The sequence below is a fragment of the Budorcas taxicolor genome, chromosome 11 (genome assembly GCF_023091745.1).
Source record: "Budorcas taxicolor isolate Tak-1 chromosome 11, Takin1.1, whole genome shotgun sequence".
In the NCBI taxonomy this organism is placed as follows: domain Eukaryota; kingdom Metazoa; phylum Chordata; class Mammalia; order Artiodactyla; family Bovidae; genus Budorcas; species Budorcas taxicolor.
The window spans coordinates 159872524-159891199 of NC_068920.1; the positions used below are offsets into that span (position 1 = coordinate 159872524).

At 56.5% G+C, this 18676-nt stretch overlaps 1 protein-coding gene across 1 annotated transcript in view; it reads left to right on the forward strand.

Moving 5' to 3' along the window:
• The window catches only part of HMCN2 (hemicentin 2), a 174230-nt gene that overhangs the window by 137076 nt on the left and 18478 nt on the right, over positions 1-18676 (forward strand). Inside the window, 19 exon segments of the mRNA XM_052647785.1 lie at positions 2551-2648; positions 3171-3437; positions 4189-4379; positions 4839-4920; positions 5017-5153; positions 5729-5870; positions 5957-6101; positions 6893-7020; positions 7822-7978; positions 8790-8911; positions 9507-9671; positions 10945-11052; positions 11269-11403; positions 11765-11899; positions 12449-12639; positions 14336-14549; positions 15463-15597; positions 16782-16972; positions 18530-18611. Coding sequence (XP_052503745.1) covers positions 2551-2648; positions 3171-3437; positions 4189-4379; positions 4839-4920; positions 5017-5153; positions 5729-5870; positions 5957-6101; positions 6893-7020; positions 7822-7978; positions 8790-8911; positions 9507-9671; positions 10945-11052; positions 11269-11403; positions 11765-11899; positions 12449-12639; positions 14336-14549; positions 15463-15597; positions 16782-16972; positions 18530-18611 — 2825 coding nt within the window.

Below are 18676 nucleotides of genomic sequence, written 5' to 3' on the forward strand. Positions count from 1 at the left end.
GCCTGAGCAAAGTCTTCACGCATTCAGCAACACTTCTGGAGTGCTTGCTGTTCCAGGTGCAGTTCCAGGCACTGGGGTGGAGCAGTGAGCAAGACAAAGCCTCTGCTCCTGCAATTGTAGGGATGGTAAATAAACGAGTATAAAAACGACATATCATGAGATGTGTGCTCAGGTAAGGGAGTAGGAAGTGGCCGTGGAGGGCACAATTTTAGCATGGCTGGTGGTAGGCACTCAGAAGAGATGACACCTGAGCAGATGTGGAAGGAGGTAAGAAGGGGAGGTGAGTGGATTCCACGGGAAAGAGCTTCCAGGTGGGAAGAGCAGATTCAAAGGCACTGAGGTGGGCATGTGGCTGTGCGTTCCAGGAACAGAGTTGGAGGGTCAGTGAAGGGAAGGTCTGTCAGGCGACATAGGGCTTTGTAAGTGCTTCAAAAGACCTGGGTTTTCCTAAGGAGAGAAGGGGAGCCCTGGAAGGGTTTTCAACGGAGAGGCCTCGTGATGTGGCTCGGCTTTTGTGTCTGTGGTAGAATACACATAAAAGAGCACGGAAGAATTGATGCTTTTGAACTGTGGTGTTGGAGAAGACTCTTGAGAGTCCCTGGGACTGCAAGGAGATCCAACCAGTCAATCCTCAAGGAAATCAGTCCTGAGTATTCATTGGAAGGACTGATGTTGAAACTGAAACTCCAATACTTTGGCCACCTGATGCAAAGAGTTGACTCATTGGAAAAGACCCCGATGCTGGGAAAGATTAAAGGGGGTCGGAGAAGGGGATGACAGAGGATGAGATGGTTGGATGGCATCACAGACTCAGTGGACATGAGTTTGAGTAAACTCCAGGAGTTGGTGATGGACAGGGAGGCCTGGTGTGCTGCAGTCCATGGGGTCGCAAAGAGTCAGACACGACTGAGCGACTGAACTGAACGCATAACAGAGAATCTGGCCTTTGTAAGCACACTGTCCAGTGGCATTGAGGACATTCATGCTGTTGGGCAGCCACCACCATCGTCCTTCTCCAGACCTCTGCATCTTCCCAGACTGCAGCTCTGAGCCATTAAACACCAATTCCCCACCCCCTCCCCATCTCCTGGCACCTAGCATCGTACTTTCTGTCTCCATGAATTTGCCTTATTCTAAGTCCCTCGTGTAAGTGGCATCATGCAATAGCTGTCCTCTGTGACAGCTTTATTTCACTTAGCATCAGTTTTCAAGATTTGTCCATGTTGTTGTTTAGTCGCTAAGTCGTGTCCTACTCTTTTTGTGACCCCGTGAAGCCTGCCAGTCTCCTCTGTCCATGGGGCAAGGATAATGGAGCGGGTTGCCATTTCCTCCTCCAGGGGATCTTCACGACCCAGGGATCATCCATGTTGTAGCTTGTGTCAAACTCTCCACCCTAATATTTAAGGCTGAATAATATCACACGGTGTGTGTAGAACACATTTCCTTTAGCCATGCACTCACTCGTCAGTGGACACTTGGATCGCATCCACGTGTCAGCAGTTGTGTGACTAATGCTGGGAACTGTGAACATAAGGCTGCTGTGGGCACCGTAGCACCCACTTGAGCTTCTACTTTCGTTTCTCTGGGGTTGTGACCTAGGCTGCACAGTGGATGGCGGCCTGTACTGTAGGCAGACTGTAGGGCTGAGGGCTCAGTAGGAGGGCCTTCTAGGGCTTCAGTCATAATCCAGGTGAGATGCGGTGGGGGGCCTGGGTCAGAGCCCCGTGACGGCGGTGGTGGCGGTGGTCCAGCTAGTGGTGTCGTGGAGAGAGGAGAGGTGGTGGGAGGAGTTGAGCAGGGCCCTGGGCTCTTTATCCAGAAACTTGGAAGGCTGAGTTTCCATTTTCTGAGATGGGTCCATAGTGGGAGGAGCAGGTTGAGGGTTGAGACTTGGGCTCTCTTCCCACATGTTGGTTGGAGACATTCTTGGACGTAAGGAAAGATGAAAACCAGGCACTGGATATTCGAGTTGGGAGTTTAGGAAATAGGTGTTTGGAGATGGTCCACAAACAGGTGGTATTGGAAGCCAGGACGGGCTGCAGTCCCCGGGGAGCGAGTGCGGGCCGTGCCCAGGTTGCCAGCATGAGGGTGGATACAACAGGCATTTCAGGGTCACTGTGGACGTTGACAAAGGCAACTCAGGAGGAGTGGTCAGGGTGAAAGGGGATTCAACAGACAGTGGGGTTCAGGCAGTGGAGATAGTGAGTAGAGATGTCTGATGAGTCCTGAAAGCTGAGCGGAATTGTCTAGAAGAAAGGGGTGGGACTAGCAGGCCGCCCTGGGGAGGGATGGTGGAGCTTCAGAATTTGGGAAGCAGGATGTCTGGGTGCAGGGTGAGCTGGGCAGAGAAGGCAGCAGGGGTGGAGGTGGGGAGTCTGGGCTTCATTCTGGGGGTTTAAGCAGAGGCAGGACCTGGTCAGGTGTATGTTTCAGAGCCCCACCCCTCTGGCCGGTGAGCTGTTGGGGACGGGATGGAAGAGAACGGGGTCTGAGTCCCTCTCTCTCTTTCTCCCCCGCACTCTCATCCCTCCCTTTGCTCGAGGGCGTCAGGATTTCCCAGGTGCAGCTGGCGGATTCGGGCACCTTCACCTGCGTGGCCGCGAGCCCAGCAGGTGTGGCCAACAGGCACTTCGTCTTGCAGGTGCACGGTACGGAGCAGGGGGCGGGTTACCAGGTCCTTTGGCCTCAGGGGTGAGAATCAGGGCCCTGTTCCCGCCCCTCCTCTCTGAGTGGAACCGAGGGCTGGCCCTCTGGGATGTCAAGGCAGGGCACACACAGCCTCTGGCTCATTCAGTCACTCTTTCATTGATCTCACAAGTGGTTCTCGGACACGAGTGTGCCAGGGCCTCACCCGGGATACAGCAGTGAGCAGAGGTGGCCACTGACACTAGGAGGTCAGTGAGGAAAACAGCTCTGTAGAAAGACAATTAAAATTCCAGGCGACTGGTGATGCCAGGGGAAGGAGAGGATGCCAGGGAGCACTGAGGGGGCACCTCACCTGGCTTCGGGGTTTCAGGGAAGGCTTCCTGGAGGAGGTGAGGTCTAAGTCATGGATTGGAGATGAGAAGGAATAGACTGGGAGAAGGGCACTCTGGCCAGTTACAGTCTGTGCAAAGGCCCAGGGGCCACCTGGCATCAAGTGAACTGACTCGCTCTTTGGCTCTGCACAGTGCCCCCTGTCCTGGAGCCGGCCGAGTTCCAGAATGACGTGGCAGTGGTCCGTGGCTCCCCGGTGTTCCTCCCCTGTGAAGCCCGGGGAAGCCCCCTGCCCTTCGTGTCATGGGTGAAGGATGGGGAACCACTGTTGCCCCAGAGCCTGGAGCATGGGCCTGGCCTGCTGCTGGAGGCAGTGGAAGCGGGGGACGCGGGGACCTACTCCTGCGTGGCCGTGAGCGAGGCGGGGGAAGCCAGGAGGCACTTTCGGCTGATGGTGATGGGTGAGTCGCCTGCCCCCAGTGCCAGCTTTTCTGGGCTGGGGGTGGCAGGGGGTCCTCAGGGTGGGGGGAAGCGATGGAGAAGGTAGTGATGGAGGTGAGCACCCCAGAGGCTTGGGGCGTAGGGAACAGGTCTTGCTGACCTGGCTGCAGTGGCTGGGGGCCCAGATTCTTCATTCCCCTGGGGCTGTGCCCCCCAGTCTCATCACCAAACCTTGTAAAGCAGGAAAAAAGCCACTGAGGTCGCAGGGCTCTGGGTCTCAAGCACAAGATTTTGCAAGAGCTGTGCCACATTGAAAAGATGCATCTCCATACTGTTTCCTGGTTGGTTTTAAAGCACAGATAATTGCCCCAGGCAGATGAGCCCACGGTCTGATGCTTTTAGGACCCTCCAACACCATCACCGGGTCTTCCCTGGTGGTTCCGTGGTAAAGAATCTGCCTGCAATGCAGGAGACATGGGTTTGATCCTTGGGTTGGGAAAATCCCCTGGAGAAGGAAGTGGTTACCCACTCCAGTATTCTTGCCTGGGAAATCCCATAGATAGAGGACCCAGCTGGGTTACAGTCCATAGAGTCGCAAAGATTTGGACACGAGTGAAGAGCTAAATAGCGGCAGCAGTAACACGGTCACCACCGCCTGTTTGCAGCCCCGCCTGCTGTCAGCATCTGGGTGGTGGGGGGAGGGGACGAGCCCCAGCTCCCAATGCTCCTGGCACAGCCCCCAAGGCTGACCCAGGGTGGGGTGTCTTGCAGATCCCCCCTACATTGAGGACTCAGGCCAGCCTGGAGAGCTGTTGCTGACCCCTGGAAGCCCTTTGGAGCTCCTGTGTGATGCCCGGGGCACCCCCGCACCCAACATCACCTGGCACAAGGATGGGCAGGCCCTGAGCAGGCCAGAGGATGGCCAAGGGGCCAGGCGGGTGCTCTGGGTGGAGGGTGTGCAGGTGCGGCTGCCCCAGCTGCCACAGGAGGAGGCTGTGGAGGGGAGGGGCGGGGCCCAGCAGCACTCGGCAAGGTTTGGCCAGGCTCCACTTTTGTTTAGGGTGTGAGGATGTGAAGATGACCCCCTTGACCCAGAGCCATGCCCTTGGGAACCCCCAGTCAGGTCTGACCCAAGGCTGATGCAGAAACCAGATAAATCCCTAGCCCAACCACAAAAAAAACTGGTACAGTCAAGGGGGACTTCCTGCAGGAGGCGAGCTCTGCTCTAGCCCTGAAATAAGGGTGAGGCAGTAAAAGGGAAGGAAAGTCCTAGAGAGGAGAATGGGCTGGTGGCAAAGGTCGGGTGGCAGGCAATAGGCCTGAGTCTGAGTCCTGGGCCCTTAGCTGTGTAAGTGGAAAGCCAGGTCAGGAGGCGGGCAGGCTGGGGCCAGAGGCAGCTGCTCACCCTGCTCCATCCCCAGGTGAGTGATGCTGGGCTGTACACTTGCCTGGCCCACAGCCCTGCCGGTGAAGTTGAGAAGAGCTTCCGGATAAGAGTTCAAGGTATGGGGTGCCGAGGTATGGGGCAGGAGAGGAAGGCAGGATGAGACAGGGCAGAGGCGAGTCCATCTCTCATGCCCTCTCTGCCTGCCCCACCAGCCCCCCCAAATGTCATTGGGCCCCATGGCCCCCGCTTTGTGGTTGGCCTGGCCCCGGGACAGCTGGTTCTAGAGTGCTCGGTGGAGGCAGACCCAGCACCGGAGATCGAGTGGCACCGAGAAGGCATCCTGCTGCAGGTGGGTGCCAGGCTGGGCACCCTGGGGCACTGCCTTCCATCCCTTTTGGGCCCCAGACCCTGGGCAGACTAGCTCCCAGGTGCCAGGAGCCTGTTCGGTGCCAGCACTGTGCATACCTGCTCTCCTAATTGTTAAATTATATCTCCACCCTGTTAAATTGTTATATTATTATTACCTCATATTGGTGATGGGGCCACTGAGACAAGGCTAAGGTTTGCCCAGGACTTTTGATGCCTATCTGAGCCAGGCCTCATGACCGTGTGGCCTGGGGCCCGTTCCTAAAGTTCTCTGTGCTCACCCCTGAAATGCGGCCCATTTGCGGCTGTGGATTCAAGGATTGTAGATCTGAGGGAGGCTCCAGCTCCTGCTCTGAGCATGAGCCCCCTGCAACAGGCCCGAAGGCGGAGCTCCAGGGAGGATGCCCTTTCCTCCCAAAGGAGCCTGTTTCCCCAGAGAGTCCTCAGCTGGGCACAAGTGCAGGGGCTGCGGGCCAGTCCCACTGGTTCCGTGACCCTGCCGCCCCAGGGGCTGGCTCACACTCATGAGGGTCTGCCATCCTGGGGGGGTCTCTCCAGGCAGATGCCCACACCCAGTTCCCTGAGGAGGGCAGATTCCTCCAGCTACAGGCCCTGAGCACGGCCGACAGCGGTGACTACAGCTGCACTGCCCACAACGCGGCGGGCAGCACCAGCCTGGCCTTCCACGTGGAGGTCCACAGTGAGTGTTCCCACCCCACCTGCCCTGCCCACCCTCCGGAGAGCGACGGACCCCCAGCACCTGCTGCCTCTGTGCCCCTCCTCCAGTGGTGCCCACCATCCAGCCAGGACCACCTACAGTGAATGCCTCCGTGAACCAGACGACCCTGCTGCCCTGCCAGGCAGATGGTGCCCCCCGGCCCCTCGTGAGTTGGCGGAAGGATGGGGTCCCCCTGGATCTCGGGAGCCCCAGGTGGGTGCTGGCAAGGGAGGGCCTTAGGGAGGGGCTCAGGTACCTCTCTGCAGGTTGTAAATGGAAGCCCACCTGGGCAGTTGGAGCAGAAAGGACATGGGTCTTCTCAGAACCCAAGGGCAGACATGCCCATTGGTTAAGGGCCTGAGAACCCCTGTCTGTCTGTCTGTCTGTGTCTGGTTTTGACTCTTGCTTGCTAATCTCTGTTTCCGTGTGCAGGTTTCAAGCCTCTCTGCCCCTCAGATCAATTTTCTATACCTTCTTTCTCTGTGAACAGGTTAGGGATGCTCCCCTACCGGCCTCCCACCCCGCCCAAGTTATAACTCCTCCGTTCACACAAGTTGCAGAGCCTGGAGAGCTGTGAATCCCAGTTCCGAATTCCCAGGGCAGAGAATTCCATTGGCCCAGCCTGCGGGGCGTGTTTGTCCCCAGTCCAATCGGCTGTGGCCATGGGTGAGGTCACAGAGTACAGACATGGCCCCTGGGAAAGGGCAGTTGCCAGACCTGATGTAGAGGCTGTTCTCAGAAGGAGGCGGGGCACCATTGCCTGCTGGCTCTTGGGGAGAGGCCGGGTCAAGGTGGAAGCATGGAAGGCCAGAAGAAGCCCCACTCACCCTTTCTGATTCTAGGTTGCCATGTGGGTTGCTGCCCATGGCCGTGACCCCCACCCCACCCCGACCTTGGCCTCAAACCTTCAGGACTCCTGGTTAGCACCCTCTTTTTGGAAAAGTGAGGGACCGAGGGGAGGGTCTTGCTGGAGACACAACCAGGGGTCCCCTCCTGTGTTCCAGGTTTCAAGTTCTGCCTGAAGGTTCCCTGAGGATCCAGCCAGTCCTCGCCCAGGACGCTGGCCACTATCTCTGCCTGGCATCCAATCCTGCAGGTTCTGATCTGCAGGGTCGTGACCTCCGGGTCTTCGGTAGGTAGATGAGGGAAGGTGTGTTTTTTTGCCTTCAGCACCCACTCCCTGTCAGGGCCGGGTCCTGCTTAGCTTCTGGGTCATCCTAGCTGTCAGGAGCCAAGAGCAATGACCTCCAAATGTTTTTTGACTATGAAGCCCATTGGTTAAAAGTTTTGAGTGTGTATACTCAAAGATGCATATTTATTTTTATGGAAACATATACACTTACTAGAAAGTGAAGTCGCTCAGTCGTTTCCAACTCTGCGACCTCATGGACTGTAGCCTACCAGGCTCCTCCATCCATGGGATTTTCCAGGCAAGAATACTGGAGTGGGTTGCCATTTCCTTCTCCAGAAGACCTTCCCAACCCAGGGTTGGAACCCGGGTCCCCATCTGAGCCACCAGAGAACACTTACTACTATACTATTATATTGAGTGAAATAAGATGTACAGGCTGTCTAACACTCAGAGTCACTGAGCCAGAGGCTCTAATCTGCTCTTCAATCTGACTGATCACCTTGGTGGATGCAGCTGAGCCCTGGCCTCAGGCAGGCTGCTGGGGAATTTTGCCCTGGAGGCCCCATTCAAGGAGAGGCAGTTAGGGAGACACCAACCTCAAGGGTGAGCAAAGGTCCCATCACCCCAGCTTTGGGAGCCCATTGGAAGACCCACTTGTGGAGTTTCTCTTGCCTCCTGGTCCCTGCTTCCTCGGGGGTGGGTTGAAGGGGATAAGAGTAAACCCTGCTCCTTGACTTCATCTTTGGGCACAGCCTCACCTACGTTCCACACCCTGTCTCCTGATCACCGCTTTCTCCCCAGAGCCTCCAGCCATCGCCCCTGGCCCCTCCAACCTGACCCTGACGGCTCACAGCCCAGCCTCACTGCCCTGTGAGGCCAGTGGCTGCCCCAGGCCCGTCGTGGCCTGGTGGAAGGATGGACAGAAGCTGGACTTCCGCCTGCAGCAGGGCGCCTACAGGTGCTGAGCTGGTCCTTCTGGGGACATTGTGAGATCCTCAGGGTGGAGGAGGGCTTGCCCATCTCACAGACAGGGAGCTGGGTCAGAACCGAGGTAGGGACGTGCTTGGGTCTCACTCACCAAAGCCAGCACCAGAACTTTTGTGTCCGGACCTCAAGGGGCAAGGAGGTCTTTACAGGACATGCTCAGTAGGAGGTGGGGGCATTGGGGACATAATGGGGGAATATATGGCCTTTGAAACCACTTCAGTCACTATTTAAAAACCCACCTAGAAGCCTAAGTTCATGCTGGCTGAGACTGAACCCGTAGCGCCTGTAGCAGCCTCGGTCTCCCTGTCTCTCAAGTCTGATCCTGAACTGATCCCTGGGAGGACTGAGGGAGCCAGCTCAGCAGTGAATTCGCCAGGTATTTCTTGTGTTAGGTGCCAGGTATTTCTTGTGTTAGGTGCCAGGTCCTCGTGGAGCTTTGTGACGAAACAGGCATTCAGTGGATACAAGCAGTTCTAATCAGTGCTTTGGATGTGGTTGTGTTGCAGAAGTTATCCTAGGTGGTGACTTTAGAAAACTCTAGAATTATGGAGAAACCCAGGCACAGATGTTAAAACCACCCACAAACTCAACAGCTAGACCTTAGGAGGTGGAAAATTCTAGGAGAAACTTTTTGAGTCGGCACTGGGGGCCAGATACGGGAAGGGGAACAGTCCGGAGACAGGCCCTGCCTCCAAGTTCCCTGGGCGGGGAAGCCATGGCTGGCTGGTTTCAGGTCAGCCAAGCCAGTCACTTAGCAGATGACTATCTGTCTGTCCGTCCAGACTCCTGCCCTCCAACGCCTTGCTCCTTGAAGCCCCCAGACCCCAGGACTCAGCCCTGTTTGAGTGTGTGGCGAGCAATGGAGTGGGTGAGGCCCGCAAGCTCTACTGGGTGACGGTTCATGGTGAGTTCAGGGTCAGGGCTGACTGTTTACGGGAAGTTCACAGTCAGGGGTGAAGGTTGAGGACAGTGTCTCCCTCTCCTGGGCGCTCTCTCCACCTGCAAGGACCTGAGGGTTCCCCCGAGTATTTCTTTGCTTCCTGAATCACCTCCTCCAGGAAGCCCTCTCTGATCCTGCCCTCCCACACTGACATAACCCAACTCCAGCACAGCCTGTGGGAGCTTGTAGGAGAGGCTTCTCCCTAAATCCAGAATGTTCTGAACCAAAATCTGACCTTGTCATCACCCCAGATAAAAGCCCCTCCCATCATGGCTGCCCACTGCCCTCAGGATAGAAAGCTCAAGTGTCACCTGGGCTCACAAGGTCACCCCTGCTGGCCCCCAGGTTCAGCTCAGCTTTCTGCTCCTTACCTCGGGGCCTTTGCACATGCTCTCCCCTCTGCAGTGAACAGTCTTCCCTTCACCCAGGCAATACCTGCTCTTCCTTCAGATCTCATCACTGATGTCCCCTTGTGTCTTGGTCTGTCTGTCCTTCTCATCCGCTTGGCCCCGCGGCTCTGCGTTCCCCAGGGGACCTCAAGCCCTGACCTGTGTTTCAGTGCCTCCTGCCATTGCCGACGACCAGACGGACTTCACCGTGACCATGATGGCACCCGTGGTCCTCACGTGCCACAGCACGGGTGTGCCGGCCCCGGTCGTGTCCTGGAGCAAAGCGGGCACCCGGCTGGGGGTGCGAGGGAGCGGCTACCGTGTGTCTCCTTCTGGTGAGTAAGAGTGAGCCGCGTGGACCTCTGCGGAGGGGACACTGGGCAGAGGCCGTGAAGGCAGCCCCCTGGGGCCTGGTGGTTGAGCAAGATGGAAAGTTCTGGCCCAACTCTGCCATTCCCTCACTGCGTGACCTGGGAAAACCCTCTGACCCTCTCTGAGTCTCCCCGTCCAATCACTGGAGTGTTGATGTTCATCAGTCAGTCCCTGATGCTAGCTGGTAAATCGGGGCTGCTTAATGACAAAATGAGAAAGATAAGAGCTACATGAGAGTTTTCATAAAGCTGGTTTTAGCTCATTAGAATTGTCCTTTATCCTGTAACCGTGCTTTTCTTAATAATTTGGGGTCGAAAGTTTTTATGAAATTCAGGTGAAAGTAGATGTTATGTAACTTAAGTAGTAGTAGATGTGACTTAAGTGTCTTTGCTTGTCAAAATAAAAAGTTGGCAACTTTACGGGGATTCTCCAAATTAAATGTATTTATTAGCTGATTGGTCAGGGAGATCCTGAAGTGTGTGAACCGTTGGCCAAATCTGTAGTTGTCCAACTCTTTCAAAGCAATAGAACTCTTCCTTCTGACTAGTGGCTATGAGGAAGCCAGACACATGAGAGAAGCTAGGTTCTGGTTCCATTTGGAGCTGGGGTGGGTGCTGCAGAGTGGTCCAGAGTCAGGCAGGCCTCACTTCCCTTGCCCACTCAGGAGGCCCTCAGGGGTCTACAGGGGATGATTTAGAAACCACTTTACCTGACTCTTAAGGTGCAGCTTACAGCCTGGGAAGGTTAAAATGGTGTTCACTGAGCAGCCAAGACTGAGGGAGAGAGGGCAAAGGGAGGACAGAGGAGGTGGTAGCCCAGGAGGGCTTCCTGGAGGAGGCAAATTTCGAGCAAAGCACAACAAGGATAGCAGGGTGAAGGCCTGTGGAACCTTGCTAAGGTGGAGGTGGGCCAGGGATTCCAGGTGGGGCAGTGGCAGATTCAGGCACATCACAGCCAGAAAGGCCTAAATACCATTCTATGTGATTCCACATTGCACACCTGGGCCAGAGACTGGAAGATGCAGAGAGCGGAAGGGACCTTCCCATGTTATGCTCTGGGCAGGGAGAGAGGCAGGCCCAGGTTCCCCCATACTCCTTACAAATGGGCGGGGAGGCAGGTTGAGTGGCCTGCAACAGAGACACCAGGGTGGGATGTGTAAGAGCCCAGCTGGCTTCTTCCCTGGGATGTCCATTCTGGGTCCCCTCATCCCTCTCTGTGCCCCATTCCCACCCACAGGGGCCCTGGAAATTGGGCAGGCCCTCCCCATCCATAGTGGCCGCTACACCTGCACAGCCCGCAATGCCGCAGGCATGGCCCACAAGCACGTGGTCCTCACTGTGCAAGGTAAGTGTCCCCAGGCCAGACAGCTGTGGCCCTGGAGGCAGGAGAGCAGGTGGAGGGGTAGGGGATTCTCTGGGAGAAAAGAATCAGCCTGCCTATGTCCTCCATTCCAAGGTTTCCAGAACCGCATGTTCCCTTTAGAAGCCTCTCTCTCTGGTGCTCAGACACCCCCCAGTTGGAGGTGTCCCCAGGGACCTCTGCCGCCCTGTTCCTTTGCAGCCTCCCCCGTGGTGAAGCCACTGCCCAGTGTGGTCTGGGCGGTGGCCGAGGAGGAGGTGCTGCTGCCCTGCAAGGCCTCAGGCATCCCTCGGCCGAGCATCGCCTGGCAGAAGGAGGGGCTCAGCATGCCTGTAGGTGAGTCCCCTCTTGAGGTCCTCCTTCCTGTCCCGGGGCTGCCCACTCCTGCAGGGAGCTCTGGAAAGCCTGTGCCCTGCCCAGGGGCGTGCACCCACCTCCTGCCCTCCTGTCTTCCCTCACCAGCCCAGAGCCCTTCATTCTGCCTGAGCGCTCAGTGGCTGGGATGGGGGACTGATTAGGGGGACAGCCTGGACGGGCTCTGGGTCCAGCTTCCAGGCTCACTCTGTCCCCCGGTCAGCCCGTGGCCACAGCAAGTCACTTGCCTGATCAGACCAAACCATCCAAGCAGCCTTCCTGCCCTCCCCGGGGGTCCTGCTGCCCCAGCCACCGGCTCCCAATTCCTCCCCACCAAATCCAGGGGCCGGTACCCAGGTCCTCCCCAGTGGACAGCTGCGGATTATCCATGTCAGCCCAGAGGATGCTGGGAACTATTTCTGCCTTGCCCAGAACAGCGCAGGCAGTGCCGTGGGGAAGACTCGGCTGGTGGTGCAAGGTGGGCCCGGGGCGGGGGGAGGGGGGGCGACCAAAGTGGACCCCAGTGAGCCAGGGGCTTTGAGACTCCTGAGAGCCCCTCCGGTCTCTGCCTGGCTCTGGTCCCAGGTGGGGCATGTCCCTGCGTCCATGCCTATTCCAGCATGGCTGGTGGTTCTAGAAGGAATTCAAGGAACACATCTCCCAGTTTCGCACCCAAGGTCTGGCTTCAGACAGTAGCTCCGGTCCTCTGCTTCCTCTGGCCTCTCGTGGGAAACGAGTCTGGTTGTTCTTCGTTCGCGTTGGCAGCCGTTTCTGTGGTGTTAGTCCCTGTGTGTGCGTGCGTGTGAATGGGGCCACTGCGTCACAGCTTCACCAAACGCGAGAAAATCCCCAGGTTGTGCAGGCCACGGCAATGGCTTATGACCAGGGGACAGTGGGGTGGGCGGGAGGGCAGCAGGTGAGGCGGAAGAAGGGGCTGAGGGCATGCCAATTGCCAAGGGCACTGGGACAGGGGCAAGCCACCCCAGGCCAGCCCCAGTCCCCGAGCGGACTCCCCCTCCCTGCACAGTCCCGCCCACGATCAAGACTGGGCTCCCCAACCTGTCCATCACCGAGGGCGCCCACGCCCTCTTGCCCTGCACCGCCACCGGCAACCCCGAACCTAAGGTCACTTGGGAAAAGGATGGCCAGCCTGTGTCCGGAGCCGAGGGGAAGTTCACCATCCAGCCTTCCGGGGAGCTGTTGGTGAAAAACTCGGAGGTGAGTGTCTGGCCTCTGGGAGCAGAGGGAGATGATAGTGACTGCAGGGGCTGCAGACGCCTGCTGCGCACCTACTGTGTGTCATGCTCTGTGCTGAGCCCCGTGCCGTTTCTTAATCCTAGAATCGGGGCAAGCAGGTATTATCACCCCTGCTACATATGAGGAAGTGCTTCCCTGGTGGCTCAGTGCTAAAGAATGGGCCTGCCAGTGCGGGAGACCCAAGTTTGATCCCTGGGTCAGGAAGATCCCCTGGAGAAGGAAATGGCAACCCACTCCAGTACTCTTGCCTGGGAAATCCCATGGACAGAGGAGCCTGGTGGGCTATAGTCCTCGGGGTCTCAGAGTCAGAAGCAACTTAGTGACTAAACAACCAGATGAGGAAACTGCGGTTCGGAGTGTACCCAGGTGTTCAAGACATGCTGTTGCCAAGAGGCGGGTGGAGAGTTGAATCAGGACCTCTGTGGCCAGTTCCTGGGGAGGGAAGGAGCCCTGGAGGGAAGGAGAGGGATGCAGAGCACACTGTGGATATCCCCACACTGCTCCTACTGTTCTCAACCTGAGCCACGGGCGTGAATGGGACTCGGGCCCCCTTCCCCTGTCAGCATGCATCATGTCCTATAGTGACAAAAAGTTGCTCTCCAGTCGGATGGGTGGCTGGCTGCTGGGCGAGCAAACCTAAGGGAGTCTCAGGGGCAGGGATCCTGCCACACAGGGAACCAGATGTGCAGTGGGGAGCCCTGTTGAGATGCCCATTGGGACGTCTCCTCTCAGAGAAGGACCGGCCTCAGGGGTGATGGATGAGCGAGCTCAGGTCCCGTCCTGCGCACATAGTAAGTGCTCAGCGAATAGTGACTGTTACAAGTGTCTGGTCAGGCCTGGATGATAAAGGCTGAAAATTCAATAAACAATAAATTGAAGAATTTTTTTAAAAAGGGAATTTTATTTGAGCCCAACTGAGGATTATAACCCAGGGGACCTGTTAGACATCAAAGACACAGTCACATACATTTTTAGGACAAAAAAAAATCATACATCAAAATGAGATACTGGTATTGTAGATAAAGTTCACCAAAGACACATACTCCAGGTAAGCATGTACAAAGTGAGCAGTGAGTCACTGTGACCCACTTAGAGAGCTGTAAAAGAATGCTTTTCTTTTAAGGAGTTATGTTGCTAGCGTTAGAGGAAAGAAAAGATTGGTCTTTATGGCCGAGCGTGCACGTCCGTCTTTGAGGAGGTCTGGTTAATGGGTAATGCAGTTTAGGGACAGGAAGGGGAGGCCCAAAAAGATGCAGAGAGAGAATCTGATGTTTCATTTTCCTTGTCCTGCCTTAAAATATAAATCTTATTTCATCAAAGCACATAACCAGGACTTCCCTGGAGGTCCAGTGGTTAAGACCCTGTGCTCCCAAAGCAAGGGGCGCAGGTTCCATCCCTGGGTGGGGAACTAAGACCCGGCAAACTGCGCACAGCACGGTCCAAAGAAAGAAAAACAGTGCCTAGCCATATGAAGGTGGCAGGGAGGTGCAATGGTGAAGCCGAGCCGTTTGCCAGCTGTGTGACCTGGGGCAAGTCACCTTGCCTCTCTGGGCACCATGGTCCACGGGAACCTTCCAGGGAGCAGGTCCCCAGGGAACATTCTGGCCCATGCTGGAGAAGGAGCAGTTCTCAGGCTGACCCGTTCCTTCGCCCACAGAGCCAGGACGCTGGCACTTACACCTGTACCGCTGAGAATGCCGTGGGTCGTGCCCGCCGCCGAGTGCATCTCACCATCCTGGCCCTGCCTGTCTTCACCACCCTGCCCGGGGACCGCAGCCTGCGCCTCGGGGACAAGCTGTGGCTTCACTGTGCGGCCCGGGGCAGCCCTACACCCCGAATAGGCTGGACCGTCAACAACCGGCTGGTCACAGGTCTCGGCCTGCTGGGTTCGGGTGGGACAGGGACCCAGGACCCTGGGAGGTTGAAGAGGATAGGCAAGAGAGTGCCAGTCAGCCTGTGGGTTCTGGGTCTCCAGCTTGGCCCTGCGTGGCGGGGACAGAGCAAACACACGTGGCCCTACGTGACCAGTCACAGGTCAGATCCGACAAGAAGCCACCTGCAGAAAAGTCTCAACCCTGGAGACCTCCAGGCTGGGAACAGGGACTGAGCTCCAGGCCAGCCTCTCAGCAAACGCCTTTCCTGGGGGGCTGTTTCCTCCCACCTGCACCCCAGGGGCTATTTCGGGAGGCCCAAGGGTTGGATAGCATCACCAACTCAATGGACACGTACCTGGCAAACTTGGGGAGATAGTGAGGGACAGGGAGGCCTGGCGAGCTTCAGTCCATGGGGTCACAGAGTTGGACACGATTTAGCGACTGGGCAACAGCAAGGTCTATCCAGGCCCCGTGGTATATAGAGTAGGTGCTCAACAAGTGTCTGTTGAATGGATGAATTGCTAAGCACTTGCCCTTATTCCTGATGTAGGGACATGTCTAATGATGACAGGGAAATCAAAGGCTGGCCCAGCACCTATCTGTGTGTAAATCACGGCATCATCTCAACAAGTGTCTCGTGTTAATAGGTCCCCAAAGACCTAACCTGGGCCACTCATCAAACTCAGCGTGAACTTGAAAATGAGAGAAGGCAGGTCCTCAACCACATCCTCTAACATGGCCTGTGCCTGCCATGATCGGGTCTGACTTGCTTAGGCTTCCAGCAGGGAAAGGGACACTGTGCCTTCATGAAGCACCTGCTGGATACCCAGGCCTGAGTTAAGTGTTCCGGGCAGGAGGTCCCGGCACCCTGAACCCAGAGCTCCACGGGGTGTCTCTTTCTCTGCCACAGAAGGGGTGTCCGAGCAGGATGGGGGCAGCACGCTGCAGCGGGTGGCAGTCACCAGAGAGGACAGCGGGACCTACGTCTGCTGGGCGGAGAACAGAGTGGGCCGCGTGCAGGCGGTCAGCTTCGTCCACGTGAAGGGTAGGGAGTGACCCCGTGGTCTTTCTCCAGACTTCTGCTGACCCTGTCTAGTGGCTTTTCTAAGAAACCAGCCTCCTAATCTCTGAATCAGTACCTCTCCACCCTGGCTGGGCTTTGGAATCTCCTGGGGGATTTCATAAACCCCCGAGGCCCAGATTTCACCCAAGGCCCTGACATCAGTATTTTTTACCCTCCCCAGATGTCCCTGGCCTTCCAAGGTGACACTAATGGTAAAGAACCCGCCTGCCAATGCAAGTGAACCTAAGAGCTGAGGGTTCAATTCCTGGGTCAGGAAGATCCCCTGCAGGAGGCCCTGGCTACCCATTCCAGTATTCTTGCCTGGAGAAGCCCTTGGACAGAGGAGCCTGGTGGGCTACAGTCCATAGGGCTGTACAGAGTCAGACACAAGTGAAGCGACTTAGCATGCCCAGATGCCCCGAGTGTAGGTAGAATGAGATCTGACCCGTTGACCTTCAGCACTACCCTCAGCTGAACAGGGTTAAGTGTGGGAGGGGGCCAGGGGCCTGGCAAACACAGCGAGAATCTCGCCAGTTTTCCAGTTGCCCCCCACAGCCCTCCTCCCCTAGGAGCAGCCCAGTAACCCTTTTGGCACCATGACTTGTAGACTCAACTTTGGGATGGGAGGATGGGACCCAATGGACAGATTGAGCTGCCCACAGCACCAGGATTCTACCGCTGCTAGATTCAAGCTCAGGAAACCAGCAAGGGTGAAAACTGGCACAGGGCGGCCAAGCGTGGTTTAAGCATTGCATGGATTGGGAATCAGAGACGTCTTAGTGTTGCTGTGTCCGACAGAGGTGTCCCAATGATCATGTCATCTTTGTTTTCCAAAGTACCCTACGAGTATATGACACTCATACCATTTCTCCCCTCCTGTGCCTGTCTCAGGCATCACTAATCAATCATAGCACTATTCCCACTCAGCTTCAAATCCTTCTCAGTGAGGTGTTCCTGGCAGCCACTGCCAAGCTAGTGCACTTGACCCATGACATGGAAGTTGTTTGCTTCTAATGCGTTGACTCTACACAGCCATGCCGAACCAGCAGAAGCCTCTGTGGGTCATTGGGGTCTTGGCAGGCAGGCCTTTGGGGATGGATTCGTGGGAGGCTTAACCTCAAGGGAACCTCCTTTCTGAGCCCCCTGTCTGATGTCACCTGACACAGAGGCCCCTGTCCTACAAGGAGAGTCATTTTCCTACCTGGTGGAACCCGTTGGAGGCAGCATCCGGCTGGACTGTGCGGTCCGTGGAGACCCGGCGCCTGACATTTACTGGATCAAAGATGGCCTTCCGCTGCAGGGCGGCCGGCTCCGGCACCGGCTGCAGAATGGCTCACTGATCATCCGCAGGACGGAGGCAAGGCGGGGCCCGGGGCTGGGCTGGGGCCACCCAGGACAACCTCCGCTCTGTCTGACAGCCCAAGACGGTTGTTTAGTAGGTTGGCATCACCTGGACAATCTACAAAGCACTTTCCTGCCCATACCCAGAGATTCTCCCCCGACTAACTAGGGCGACCTCCAGCCAATGACTTCACTGCTCTGCACCTCAATTACCTCCATTCAATGAGGCTAATAATTATCCCACCTCGTAGATGCGCAGTGAGAAATTAGTGAGATGACCCACACCAGGTATCTGAGAGTGACTGGCCCCTTGGTAATGCTAACATATATAATTGATAACCACCCCATGGAGCAGAGTAAGCGGTTAAGAGTGCCCCATTTTACAGATGAAGACACTGAGGGTCAGAGAGGCCCCCAGTCAGTAAGCTTCTGAGTCAAGACCCCACCCAGGTATCCTGACTCCTACTCCATGCTATTTCCAAAGCCTCGAGCTCAGAGGCAGTCTCTGCTTGCTCATCTTCGCTTCTGTGTCCCAAGTCCCAGTGGCTGTCCAGAAACCCACAGTCCAGGGCTGTCATGGACTCACTTTAGAGATCCTTGATCTCACCCATTTGGGAGCCTATCTCAGACTGGTATCAAGGCAGCTACAGTAGCAGCAACAGGGCTTCCGTGACCTGCGTATTTACAGTCTGGGGCCAGGCACGGTGCCTCGCACCTAGTAAGTGTGATCTCATTTGATGCTTACAACAATCCTATCATCCCCATTTTAGAGATGGGGAAACTGAGTCTCCAGAGACACTGTCATGCACTAGTAATGGGTTCAATGTGGTAAGCAGGGGAGCCAGAGCCAGTCTCATCTTGGACTAACGCCGAACTCTGCACTCTTAATTGCATGCTATGCCTCCTGCTTAGAGTCCCTGGGGAGTGGCCTCCCGGATATGACCTTCTGGGTGTGGACCCTGGCCTTGGCTGCCCCCAGCTCCGTCTCATGGCAGTACTGCCCCTCGGAAGTGAATCTGAGCCAGCATTCTTCCCGAGTTGCCTCATTGCCGTGGTCATGGATATCCTAGGACGAAGTCTTCCCTTTCACCAGGGCCAGGAAGTGCTGCAAACCCTCCTCCTACCCCGGAAGTCTTGCAGCTGGGCACCCGAGGAGCCTGCAGTTCAGAAACCTGTTCTTGTCCAACTCAGTGTTGCCCAAACTTTTTTTTTAAAGACATCCCTAATAAAGCGCTGTGGCCTCATAATTCTTTAATGTGCGTAATTTAGAAGAGGTGGGTCCCAAGCATGCTTTGGCAGCATATGGCTCCACTTGGAGCCATGACCACCACCACCCTTAAGCTGCAGGCGTGAAAGGGGCAGGACTTCCTCTCTGGATTCCACAGAGTAGCAGCCATGGTGGCCCTCCTGATGGAATGCGCGGGCCCCTGGCTGGTTTGGGCTCTCAGCTCCTTCCCGGTTAGGTGGGCCTTGCTCCAGGGGCCCCTTCCTGTGTCCAGCTGTCCCCAGATGCTCCCCGCTGCCCTCACCCTCCTCTCCTGAACGCCACACCCCCTCCTGTGCCCGCCCGCAGATGGACGACGCAGGACAGTACCAGTGCCTGGCAGAGAATGAGCTGGGTGCAGTGGAGAAAGTGGTGGTCCTTGCGCTGCAGAGTGAGTCTCGGGCCCACCTTTCCTGGGCCCTGGGCAGGGGGCACCAGGTGACGGGGGTCCTCAGG